This window comes from Ursus arctos, unplaced genomic scaffold, assembly GCF_023065955.2.
Source record: "Ursus arctos isolate Adak ecotype North America unplaced genomic scaffold, UrsArc2.0 scaffold_2, whole genome shotgun sequence".
In the NCBI taxonomy this organism is placed as follows: domain Eukaryota; kingdom Metazoa; phylum Chordata; class Mammalia; order Carnivora; family Ursidae; genus Ursus; species Ursus arctos.
The window spans coordinates 73392758-73406390 of record NW_026622874.1 but is presented as its reverse complement, the minus strand read 5'-3'; the positions used below and the strand labels follow the sequence as shown (position 1 = coordinate 73406390).

At 47.1% G+C, this 13633-nt stretch overlaps 1 protein-coding gene across 1 annotated transcript in view; it reads left to right on the top strand.

The window, feature by feature from the left end:
- GRIN2A (glutamate ionotropic receptor NMDA type subunit 2A) overlaps positions 1 to 13633 on the top strand; it is a 359508-nt gene that overhangs the window by 288337 nt on the left and 57538 nt on the right. Inside the window, exons 5-8 of the mRNA XM_026520343.4 lie at positions 2608 to 2776; positions 2887 to 3040; positions 8044 to 8169; positions 11557 to 11786. Coding sequence (XP_026376128.3) covers positions 2608 to 2776; positions 2887 to 3040; positions 8044 to 8169; positions 11557 to 11786 — 679 coding nt within the window. The remainder of the gene's footprint in view (positions 1 to 2607; positions 2777 to 2886; positions 3041 to 8043; positions 8170 to 11556; positions 11787 to 13633) is intronic.

Below are 13633 nucleotides of genomic sequence, written 5' to 3'. Positions count from 1 at the left end.
GGGTAATGGGAAATGAGCTGAGAAATCAAGCATTTCTTTTCATCTGTTAGTTGGGTGTTAAGGCATGAAGAGAAAGTCGAGGAAAAATGATGTGGTTTGATCTGTCGGGGAAAAGGGCCACACTGTCGATTAATCCCCCAAACTGTCAGATGCTGGGTGAGAAGAGAGGAAATGTACTTTTAAACCTTTACGTGCGAGGTGCTTTAGACACTTTATTTAATCTCCCCAACGATCCTGCAAGGTAAGAACCAACCTTCTCAATTTGCGAGGGACCAAGCTGAGGCTCATTAGTGAAGAGACTCGTCTGCGTCTTCCTGGTTGTCAGGAGCAGACCCGGGACCTCACAGCAGCTCTGTCTGACCTCCATGGCCGTGATCCTATCTGCTGGCCACACTGGAAAACTGGAGAGCTGGAGACCTGCACTACTTATTGGACCCCTTTCCCCACATTGGCTTTTATGGGTCACCCTTTCTTTTGGGTGATGGTGGGGAGCAGGGAAAGATTGCATCGGGCGCTATTTCTCACATTTCTCTGGGTGGTCAAATCACACCCCCCTCCACACATACACACATGCACAGGGGCTGTGATTGGAACCAGTGAGAGTTTCCAGTTTTAGGCTGGTCTGCGTTCTCATAATCCCCATGAGAAATTCATCTGTTGCATTTGCTGTGTGTCTTTTCATCCCATGTGCCCAGGGTTTGATTCCATGTCTTACACACAGTAGGTACTCAGTGGTTGCTTATTGGGTGAAAATGTATTAATGACCGATGTATCTAGCTAGACGTACGCCTAGTATTAGGAGACAACGGGAGATAATTAACTCATTAACTGGCTGAGGTTCTCAGTGAGGCCAGAGAGTACCACTGTGTGCCTGTGACCCTGAATCTTAAGCCTGGGGCGTTGGTAACTCCTATCCAGACTCTCCCAGGACTCCTGACCAGGGGAAGGAAGGCCCTGTGATAGATGACGGGAGGGAGCAGAGAGCAAAGGAGACGCAGATAGGAAGAGGTAGAGAAGAGGCATCGATGCATGGCCGTGGTGGCCAGGAAAAAAAAGAGAATCGGCTCTTGCCACCAATGAGCTGCAGACAGATACTGAGAAGGAAATCGTATTTGGACATGCCATTGATTTCATGTACTTAGGACACGTTTCTGTCATGTTTAGGCATTTTATAACCCGCTTCCATGACTCGGAGTCACCTTGTCAAATCCACCCATGTTCCTGGGCATTGACAGACATCAGTGGTGTTTGAGGTGTGTGTGTATATCTAATTATGTGTGTAGAATATACTCATGGCAGTTAATTCGTGGGGGGAAAAAACCCCAAAAATACGAAAAAGAGAAAAAGTTATTTTCACCATTCAAAAATAGCTACACTTCGTATTTCATTGTTTTCCATCCAGATATTTCATGAGCTCATCTCTGTTTTTATAGAGCTAGGACTGTTCTGTATGGAACACTGTGTAACCTACTTTTTTTTCCTGTGATATGGAGATGGAAGTATTTTCCTATTGTGCTGTTGGATTTCCATAAACATCACTGTCGTGCTTAGGTAGCAGTCTGGTGTGTGGATGTGCCAGCAATGGGCCGTCCAGAGCACATGTCTCATGACACGCATGACTCAGGGGAGTTGGGCTCATCAAGTGACCTCCATCACAGGGTGGACCAGCTCTGTTGCCCAGAGAGGGCTTGATCTTCCTACATGAGCTGTCTAAGCAGTAGCTCTTAATTGGGAAGACCCTGTTTCTTTCCTTTTTAAAGGCTTTTCTGATTTTTATATATCCTTTGAATGCAACTTGGCCAGGTAAATAAAGCAAGGTGGCTGGTAGAAAGCAGCCTATGTCACCTTGGTAGATGATGACAGCTTTTAAGAGGGCGTACCCTCCGTATTTTAATAGCGTTTTTCCTGACCAAGGACATTGCTGTTTTCCAGTGTCAGCTTTTTACACTCCCTGTATGTAGGGAGGGAGGGAAAGTGTTATGAAGGAGCCCTCATTTGACAGATGACTCCATCAAGACACATTTAGTTCATGGACTCAGGCGCAGGGCAGGCCCCGGGTCTTCCGGGTCTCAGCCACGTTTTCCGCAGGAAGGAAAGTGCCTTTCCTAAGGAAGCCACCTTTATTTCTTCTCTTTGGTTGCAAACATCTATCTGCAGTGATAAGAGAAAGCAAAACCCTCCTACAGCTGAGAATTTCACATCTTCTGTCTCTCTCCCACTTTCCGATAAGCTTTTATAATTCGGCTTAAATCAGATGCCCGCACTCTGGTCTCGAGAGGCTGCAGGTGTCATAAACTTAAGTATAACAGGTGGTAACTCTCACTGGCATAATGGGGAGACACTACTATTAACTATGAGAAATGTGATGGAGTTTATTTCAACAATTATCATGGAGCATGGTACACGGAACAAATAATCACTCAATAAAAGCCGTTGTCATGGTTATTGTCACCATTAAGAACACTTTGTCCCTTGGCCGATGTAAACTACTGCCTCGTGTTGGGCCTCAGTTTCCCACATGGAAAACCATGGAGGCGTATTAGGTAACGACTGTGAGTAAATCTCCCGGCGCTCATATTCTACTGTCTCGGGATTTTTTTCCTACAGCAATTCAACCAATGAGGGCGTGAACGTTAAGAAATGCTGCAAGGGTTTCTGCATCGATATCCTGAAGAAACTTTCCCGCACTGTGAAGTTCACCTATGACCTGTACCTGGTGACTAACGGGAAGCATGGCAAGAAAGTCAACAACGTGTGGAACGGGATGATCGGCGAAGTAAGTGGTCTTCCTCCTGCGGGCTCACATCCAGACTCCATGCCTGCGGAGCTCCGGGGGCGGTGGGAAGGACAAGTAAAGTCTCTGTGCTCCTTTGCCTTTGCATGTAGGTGGTCTACCAACGGGCAGTCATGGCGGTCGGCTCCCTCACCATCAACGAGGAGCGCTCGGAAGTGGTGGACTTCTCTGTGCCCTTTGTGGAGACGGGGATCAGTGTCATGGTTTCAAGAAGCAACGGCACTGTCTCGCCTTCTGCTTTTCTAGGTATGTGGACGGCAGGGTCACTACTGTTTTCCTCACAGGGAATTAGAGGTATTTGTCTTGTTTGCTGGAAGGATGGAACCAGGTAGGACCTTGGTCAGTTCCTTGTAATGACATCAGCACATTCCAAAGCCTGTCCTATCTGAATGAGCTCAGTTCCCTCCCTCCACCCCCACCCCCACCCCCACCCCCAGTTAACATCTTTCATTTATCTCTGACTCGGAACTATCTGCTGAAAACACCATCACATAGTCAGATGCTGGTCTTGATTGTATGGAATGTAGATTAGCAGATATATGTCTCAGAGCCTGGAAAACATTTAAAAAAATAAACCTGTCTGTCCACAGTTCATTTAAATCAGCCTATAAGGCTGTATTCAGCATCATTCCCATCCTCCCTCCCTCCCTGGCAGTGACAGCTGTTTATTTACTGGATGTGAGGGTGAAATGATGATGACTGCACCGTGATTTATACCAGCACTCTGAAAAACAAAATACAAGTAGTGTGAAGAGCATATACTGATTGGAAATTAATGGAATCCTATTTTAAAAGTGACTATCCTTCAAGCGGACTGGCTTGTAAGGGAGAAAATTCCTTACTCTCCTTTTAACTATTTCATAAATTTATGTTTTGACATCAAAGGGGTTGTTTTGGTTGTTTTTTTGTTTGTTTTGTTTTTTTTTTTAGAGCAAGTTAGAGCTCTACTTTCTACTTTCTATCATCCTGTTTTCTTTAGCACTCTATGTGTATATGCCTGGCCAGAGAGAGAGAGAGAAACTGCATGGGACAAAGCTAAGCATCGCTTATTTTTTCTTGAAAGTATTGTGTGGAGTATTTGGTTATCAGCAACAGTGTTTGGGAGTGGCTACCTTGAAGATAGTGGGATTCAAATTCCCTTCTCCTTGGCACCCCCGTATCCTTGAGTTTGTCCCAGATTTAGGAAGGCCAGGCAAACACTGACCCTAAAAGAAAGCTGCACGAGAGAGGGAAACAAATCAAAGTCAACCAAATTTCTTACACATTTCCAGACACACACACAAGAACCTTTGTCTGTTAGAGAGCCCGCCCTGCAGACTGGAGCCAGTTTATACCACCGGCTCCCGGCCCACAGTCTTGTTTCCCCACCGTCCTCGTGGAGACGTCGTGGTGGCACCTGGTGAAGCTGTCTGTGCTTCATTCTCTTGAGTGAAACGCTGACTAGCAGGATTTTGGGTACCACCTCACTCACAGAGACGTATGGATTTTCTATTTCCATTTTTGATAATCCATTTAAGCTGTTGAAATCCTTACCATTCCATGGATTTGGTTCTGTTCTCCCCACTTGCATTCTTGACAGATACACGCCTCATTATGTTCCCTTTGTGTCTTTGATGTGGATAATGGACCCACATCTCGGTAAGGGAGCCTTACGACACCATGAAAAATGCAGCCGACTGATACCCACGACGCGTGCAGAATCTTCACAACGATTGGGTGGATCGTTATGCACGAACCACTCCTTATCACAGTTTCCCACTCCCTAGCAGACCCTTTAACAGGGCTCTTTGGCCCTGGAAGTTAAGAAAAGGTTGGAAAATGAGTTCATGGAAAGAGATCTGTTTCTTTTCTTTTCTCTTCCTCCCTTCCTTCCTTCCTTCGAAAGAGAGAGAGAGAGCGTGCATGAGCAGGGGAGGGGCAGAGGGAGAGAGAGAATCCCAAATGGGCTCTGATTTGGGATTGGGGCTCCAACTCACGACCCTGAGATCATGGCCTGAGCCAAAATCAAGTCAACCGACTGAGCCACCCAGGCGCCACAAGAAATCTGTTTCTTTTCACAAGTTGTTAACATACCTCCATAGTGAGCTCGAGAGAACTTTTTTTCCAATTCAGTCAGAGAAGAAAAAAAAATACCATCAGCCGGCTTGGCTCATCAAAAATGGGTCGCTGATATCGAATCTGGCCTCAACCCAGTTTCCCCTAGATTTTTATCTTACCTGCATTCGTAGAACATGTCCGTAAAAAGTCAGGTATTTTTGCTAACTTAAGCCTCCCTTCCCCCTTACTCTACCTATTGTATCTTTAAAAATAAAATAAAATACACTGTAGCCAGAGGAAACTTTTCAAAGCTGTTTTGACATCAGTAGGCTTAATATTTTTTTTAGTCACTAAGTTACATCCCTATTCGATTGTGCACCCCCTTATTTACGGTCATTATCTGCAGGTTTTGAAAGTCATAATGAACCATGCTAAGCTACATTTTTCCATTCACTGGCTCAGTCATCTGGAAGAGCCCAAACATTCAAAATCTGATTGCATTGCTCTTCATTATTTCCTATCCTCTCTCCACAAACTCCATTAACTCCCTTTGGAAACACTTGCAGGTAAATGCCTCTGAGCTTTTGTGTAAAAATGTAACCAGAGGCTCATCAAGGACAGAGGCGGTGTCTCTCGCCATATTTCCATTCAGTTACTTCCAAAGACTCTCCAAGCAGGTTGGATTGTTTGATCCAAAGAAATGCTGACCCAGAGCCTCCTAGATTGAAGTCCCCTCATGGATGAATGTGGTGTCCGCTTTACACCAGTAGAGGATGTAATTCAGAGCCACCCGCAATATTTCTGGGTCACTCCTTAGACACGGTGCCTCACCATTATTGCAATGCTTTTCTACGTGGTGGTGGTGGTGGTGGTGGTGGTGGTGGTGGTGTGTGTGAGAGAGTAGCAATCCTTCAGGGCACGCCCAGGCACCTAACTTATTAGAACCAGACACCATAGCAGAATTCTTTTATCCCTGTGCCACACTCACAAGTCAAGGGACAGATGTCACTTCCAAGTGGGAAGACCTCTGGGATCAGTTGCTTGATCCAGCTTCCACCTAATTTCTGGAACAGTTCGTGTCCTCACTAGGATGCATCAGTGACCAAACGAAGCCCACTGCACGTTCACAGATTGTAACGTGCCGATGAAGAACTCAGAAAGGATGCCCCCTTGTATTTTTTATTGTGTTATCCCAATCTGCAGAGAAAAGAAGTTATCAGATTAGTAAAAGCACATGTTTTAAACTGGGATGCCTTTTTCAGGACCCTGAACAGCGCACCACCACCACTACCGCCCATTCTGGCTTTAACCATGGAATCAAACAACTAGTCCATTCAATTTACCGTGTGTATGGAGCACAGCACACACCGCCGTGCACACTCCATGTCTGTGCTCATTGACTTGTCAGGGTGACCCTCCTCTGGGAAGACACACCGTGCCATTAGCATACCCGACTTGGAGAATTACTTTGCCATTTCTTTCTATCTTGAATATTCGGTTGTTCTCCTTTTTGGATACACCTCATTACCAAATTGCGATGATCTCAGGGACATAATGTTGTTATTACCCAGGGTAATTTCAGCGAAGATATGTTGTAGTTGCAATCCCATTGATTTCTTCGAACTCATCTTGTGTTATTCAAACTGCGAAGGCTGTGTTGTTACCAGTTTCTTTTTAACATAGCCTCACTGTTGAAACTGCATTGCAAAGCATTCCTTCCCGTTTCTAAATTACCCAATGTAGTTAAAGCTTCGGACATACTCGTTTCTTGTTATGTAGTAAGCTCATTAAATTGGAATTTATGATGACCTCTGGCTGTGTTAGGTAGTCACAGACTTGAATGGTAAGGTGGCTTGCGACCAGCCTAGCTCTTTATGACTATTACTAGCTCCATCAGAAAAACAATTTAAAAATAATAACATGTCTACTATTCAAGGGTGTTATTGGGATTCTTCTATTTTACCCTCAGAAAATGTTTGCTTATGAGGCAAAAGATTATGAGTTTATTGGTGTCCAAGGGCGGTTTCTTCCCAGTGAGGCGTTCAGGTGGAGATATATTCATTTTTCAAAATTTTAGCCTCTGTTGATTTTTTAGCAAATCTGTGTCATATATGGATACAGTGGCTCCATTCAGCTGCCTCGATCAGACTGAATATAAATGCTCTTAACTTTCTGAGTTCTAAGATCTAGAACCTTGTGACTTGGCCTGACCTTCTGAGACAGCCCTGTGAAAATAAGCTGATAGGAATGCCTGGGTGGCTCAGTTGGTTAAGCCTTCAGCTCAGGTGATGACGCCAGGGTCCTAGGATTGAGTCCTGTGTCCAGCTCCCTGCTCAGCGGGGAGCCTGCTTCTCCCTCACCCTCTGCCTGCTGCTCTCCCTGCTCGAGCTCTCTCTCTGTCAAATAAAATCTTAAAAAAAAAAAAATGAGCTGATGTAAACTCCTGTGGGGGGGAAATAACCATCTATCCATCTACTACTTCACTGCCTCTACTCTTTAAGTGATGCTTTTTCATTGAATTACCATGTGAATGTAATATCCTCAAATGACTTTTCAAATGCATTTAAGCCCATTACCAACATCAACAAGATTTTAAAGCTGTAGAGCGCTCATCCAGTCCAGAGCAGGGGTGGGGTGGGGAGTATGGTAGTAGTGGGGGAGACGATGACCTTCCAATATTGCTGTCAACCCCGTGATTTTATGATCCTTTTCTAAAGGGTTGTAATGTTCCCTTTCCTTAAGGAATTCCCTGCCCATCATCCCTCCAGCATGTAAGGATAAAATGAAAATAAGAATAAAACCCACGCTGATCCACAGAAGCCTTAGGATTGAGTATTTGGGTCTAGTCTTGCTTCCCCCTAGCGTGGGTCCCCTGGGTGATGCTGTAATCATATAGAACCCTGTGGCCTCTTCATTTGCATCCCTTCTCCCGTCTGTGTTTACTCTCCGTGACCCGACTGGGAAAATGTCATATGCTCTTTCCTATTTTTATCCTATTATATGCAGCCTTATCAAATACCTCATCCGTTTTGTAGAACGAAGGATGGTGTAGACGATTGAATCCACAGTGACTAGCTTCGTTTGAGTGATCAGATTCGCGTGAGGGAGGGTTTCTCGGTGAGCCTGCGGGGGACCTCTGGGCTCCCTGCCGGCCCTGGTAGCGAGGGCGCGTCCCTGACCGCGTCCCGCTGCTCTGGCCTCTCCGTCCGCAGAGCCGTTCAGCGCCTCCGTCTGGGTGATGATGTTCGTCATGCTGCTCATCGTGTCCGCCATCGCCGTTTTCGTCTTCGAATACTTCAGCCCCGTGGGATACAACAGAAGCTTGGCCAGAGGGAAAGGTGAGACCCCTCTCAGTGTAACCCAAAGCAGACACTGTTTCGTGACTTTCTACAGAGGTTTCCGATTCAGAACGCATCGCCCTCTGCTGTCTTGCGGGTCTGTGGTGTGAATGGAGCTCGCTCACCAGGGCTGCCTGTCGTTCCATACAGTGTGGGTTAGCGGCCTCAGCTGAGAGAGGGGTAAAGCCAAATGAAACGTTTCCGTCGTTTTATCATGCGGAGTCCGCAGTTCTTAGGTGGAAACGATGGACAGTTTGTTGAGAGAGCAGATTCGAAGAAGTTTTTCTGGCAATTAACTTTTAAAATCTGTGTGAAAAGAAATGGGAAGATTGCAGTGAATCTCGCCTTCCGTCTACGCAGAGAAAGTGGCTTTTATAGAATCTAGTTTCAGAACATTCTCCAGATTACTGAATCACACTTGCATTCATTTGACGATAAAAATAATCATAAGGTGGTATTTTCCCCCAAAGAATTACATTTTCCTCTTGGCAGTGCCTGACCTAAGTGCATCGTGCTTGATAAAGCTGCAATCAGTAGAGAGAAAATTGCCCTGGGCGAGTCATTGGCTATAACTTAGGAAGCCGCTCCTCTGCAAACCAGTATTCATGTCACAGCACAAACACATTACATCACTTCGGAGTGCATTTTCCTCCATGCATGACACGTGCTAAGTGGATGGCCTCCGAAGGCTCCTGCTAGGACCAAATCTCTTTCCTGAAACATGACTTAAGTTGGTGGGAGACAGCAGGTCTTCTGTGTACAGCCATTCAAAATCAAGGCCCTGGAATTTGCCATATATTCTTTCCACTTGGAAGATTCAGTATTGGAAACAGCCAGTAGGTCGTGGGAATCTGTTAGGGACTTAGTCTTATTGAAATCCTCCCACTTCTTCACCATCATAGAGTGGTGATTATTATATATAAACCATCTCCCATCAACAAAACACGGTGAAAATGCCATGAATAATCATGTTGTGTTTAAGTGGGAGAATCGTCAGCCTCCACTCAGAGGGCAATGTCACTAACCAATACAGAGCTTCCCACAGAGTGGGGCCTGAGAAGGTTTTCTGTGAGGGATCATACGTCAGTGGAATCGGTATTCACGTTTGGGGGATCAGAGTTTGTGCTCTTTGCGAATTCGTGCATTTCTCTCATGAGTATTTACTGAGTGGGTAAGGTGCCAGGCACTGTGCTAGTACAGGGGAATAACGCGGTAAACTGGATAGAGTCTTCCTGACCCCCGGAGAGCTGAGAGTTTAGTTGCAAAACCACAAGTGAACACTTATATCAATAATCCCAGATGGTAATACATTTTAAGAAGAGGAATAGAAACCAAAGTGAAGTAATGGCGGGCAAGGGTGGGGGGTAGGGGTCACTACTTCAGGTAAGATGGCAGCCACGCAGGGAAGAAGTTTCAGAAGACATGACATTTGAGCTGTGACCTCAAGGATGAGAAGTCATGTGAAAAAATGGAGGTAAAAGCATTTTAGGCAGAGGGAACAGCCCATGCAAAGGCCTTGTCAGGGAATCGATCTTGATGAAACAGAGAAGATGGGGGTGAGTGAGGTGGACAGTGATACAAGATGAAGGGAAGAGGCAGGATGAAATGTGTGCAGTGTGGGAAGGTCACTGGGGCTACTCTGTCAGGACAAGGGGAGGGGCAAGCAGCAGTGGACGGAGGGAGCCCAGGGAGGAAGGTGTTGGTTTTCTGAGAGCAAGGATTACAGTGGTTTGGACTTAGCAGGAGATGAGCAGGTAGACCAGGACCATGTCTTGGAAGATAAAACTGATCCAAAGGATGGTCATGTGTGGTAATTCCTTCCGTGGCTGAAGCACATACCTCGAAGACTGTCGTAAAGGGAGGAACCTAGCCCGCCACCTCCCCGCCCTTCCATCGCCCCGAGGCTTCTCGTTTTCTGCTCAACCGCTTGTGGAAGTTCTCGACAAAGGGCAGCGACTGGTTTCTTTGTGCAGCGTGTCTTTCTGGTACGTCTCACTGCACTTGACGGGGAAGATTGTACGCACGGCTCAGTAATAGTATTCACGAATCACTAATTCCCAAAAGTCTTGGACAGAACCCCTGCGAGGGCCCATGTCTGATTCCCAAACAGCCGTCATTCCTGGGCCACATGCAACCCTCAGAAAAATCCAGTAGTTCATGAAGTTAACTGGATGGGCTCTAATTATTTATTTATTTTTCCTAAGAGTTCTTGGCATCTTGGGAATAAGCCCAGGAGATTATAAAACTAGGCAAAGAGAGACAGAGGCATTTGAGATTTGAGCGTACCAGAATTAATTGGCTTCCCTTTAATGTGCCGTGCGGGGGATATTATAAATACTGCTGTATGGTCGCAGTTTGGCCTCCGGTGTGTAGAAAGCTTGCCTCTCCCAGGCTCCCTGCCCAGACCTTCATACCTTTCATCAGTGATCACTTCTGCCAGTTTATTTATTGCCCGCTCTGCTGCTGTTGCCAACCGAAGTCTGAGTAGGTCATTTTTTCATATCTTCATCTACATAAATGATGTAAAAATTAACCCTCTGTTAAAGGAAGACCTCTTGCCCGTGAAAAGAGGGCATACATTTTTTTTCTTTCCCCTTGTGCAAAAACAGACATGAAAGCCCTAACGTGTGCATTTCCCGGTGGGCATACTGCCCACCCCAATACGTTGTGCCATCTTGCCCTGCCTCTTTAGCTAAGATGGCTACGAGGCACGTTTCGGAATCCCAGAAGGGAACCGTCGCTGTTGCAGGGCTACCCTGAGGAAGAAAAAGTGCTGGGATTTCAGAGCTCATGGTCCATGACCTGCAGCCACATGTCTTCCATCTGTGAAGCGGTGGAAGAATTAAGCTCTCTAGCTCTGCTCCTTGATGTCTCCATTTGCAGAGGGTTTCCGTTTGGCTTCGTTCTTCCACTGTGCTCCCTTTACACGTGCGTTTGAGCAGAAGCAACTGCTAGGGACAGTCGGATTAGAATACCACACATCAGCCCATGAAACCGAAGCTGCCCCCACGCACACATTTTTGTAAGGCTTGCTACATTTATTAAAGGAGATTGGTTCCCCCAAATGGAAATTGAATCCAAATTTACAACCGGCCCTAACGCGACTTCTCTTCCAAACCCACATTCTGCATGGCCAGTTGCTTTTCCTTTCTTTTTATTTTTGATTTCTCCTTCTTTAAGAAACATGGCAGGAATCCAGCCAGATAGCAATGCAGAAAGAATGCTCGTTTTTCAAGATAAAGGGAGCTGTGGTGGCCGGGGTTCTGGGCAGTGATGGGGCACAAGCATGAGAGACCGTTCCATCTTCTGGCCAGCGGCGGGGCTGCGGGCGGCCACCACGTAGCCCTTTGGAGAAAATGCTGAGAGTGTCCTTTCTGTTACTTGCAGCACCCCACGGGCCTTCTTTTACGATTGGCAAAGCTATATGGCTCCTCTGGGGCCTGGTGTTCAACAACTCCGTGCCGGTGCAGAACCCCAAGGGGACCACCAGCAAGATCATGGTGTCTGTGTGGGCCTTCTTCGCTGTCATATTCCTGGCCAGCTACACGGCCAACCTGGCTGCTTTCATGATCCAGGAGGAATTTGTGGACCAAGTGACCGGCCTCAGTGACAAAAAGGTAATGTCACCTTGCTTTCCTCACCGCCCGAGGGGTGGATCTTAAATGGTCTCTACTTAGAAGGGCGCGGTTCGGGCTCCTACCATCCAAACCCACCACCGACTCTGAAGCACGAAGCCAGAGGGGTTTTGTGTCTTTTCTCTGAACTTCAATTGGCATATTTCTAAGAATTTTAGAAACAGAACCTTAAGCTCAGCCCTCCAGGGTCTAAAAGATTCCAGATCTCATTTGGAAGCATTGTTTCCCCAAATGGTCATTTCTCATATTTATAGGATCATAGCAGGGACGCTTCCCAAGGCTCTGTGACTCATGCGAGGTCCCAAGGCTGGAGTTCTCCCTTCAAGGGAGCGTGTGAGGGTGGAGAAGATCCATGAGCCTCGATGAGGAAACACTTGGGAGGAAGTGGGGTGCTCCCGGCCGTAGCCACCCCCCCATTCTCTGGCCTTGGCCGAGTCTCTAATATCTGCCATGCCTTGGATTTCTCACTCATGACCTGGAAAAAAAAAAAAAAGTCCTCTCTTAAGCCTACCAGAGACAAGCCTGACAGCTCCTTTTACCCGGGAGTCAGACAGCCCCCACCGTCTGCATTCCCGACTCACCTGAAATTTCCTGAAGGGACACAAAAGGGACAGAGAGGCTTTTCATTCGCCAACGCCACCGGCTTCTTTCACTCAGGCACATCTCCAGCCCTCCCTTGTGGTGGGGCTGCGCTTCCCCCATCAGCAAGGCGGCAGGAATCCCACCTGCCGTCTCCATTCTCTGCTGGAATGTCGCTGGGGGGAGGGGGGGCGGCGGGCTGTGAGTGGCTATTCAGAAAGGCACACTGGAGGAAGAAAAGAGGTAAACTGGGTGCATCCTTCCATTGAAATCTTAGGTTCAGCAAACAAACTCTGATTTGCTAAGCTCAGCAGTGTGGGGATTGCTGCGCGGCCAAGATTGTCCGTCTCGTGTATGCGGATAATCGTCTCTCTTTATAAAATCTCACCAGCATGTCTTGCTGACATAAGTCTACGTATATTCTTCTGGCATTCGTCAACAAACTGCTGAATAGAAAATCAACCATGAAAAGCCCTAACCGCTTATCTGTGACATATGCTGTGCTTGAAAGAGGTACAGAGAAGGCCTGTCATCAGGGAGATGATGAGGGGCGGGGGCTGGGTTGGCCTCTCTCTAATGGCTTCCCACTGTGGCTTGAATAAATGCCAGTCTGCTTCCTGTGGTGGCAGAGCCCTGGATCATCTGGCCCACCCCCACGTGCTCCCTCCCTCTTGCTCATGAGCCCCCCCACCACGTCCCTTCAATACCCCAAGCGTCTTTCCACCACAGTGCTCTTGCACTGGTTACGTCCTCTGCCTCGAATGTTCTTTCCCATTATCCGTGGCTGGCTCCTCCTTGACTCTCAGGCCTCAGGGAAAACACCACCTCCTGAGAGAGGTCTTCCCAACCATCCTGGCAAACTTCGCAGCCTCAGCTTTTGCTCCTGTGAAACTTAAAGTCTGGTAGAAAAAAACAACTAACACAAGAGTAAGTGTGAATGGGGAAGAACATTCCAGGCAGGAGCAGCGGTTATAAAGGAGGTAAGACTGTTGAGAGTAAAGGTGATGCTTAGGATGGAGTTAGCTGGCACTTAGGGGCGCCCAGGACATACTTGTGTGTTGAGTGAGAAATGCGTGGTGTGGAGGACACTGTGGGTGCCCCGTCTAGCTCTCCTGGCACCCCCTTTTCCAGCTCTGCGTGCCCCTCCCGCATTTGCTGACAGAGGCTCCTACCAGGGACTGTCACAGGGTGATTACCTTGGCCTACTGCAACCGTAAACGCCTGGGGGTCTGAGCTCCCCCAATCCCTGT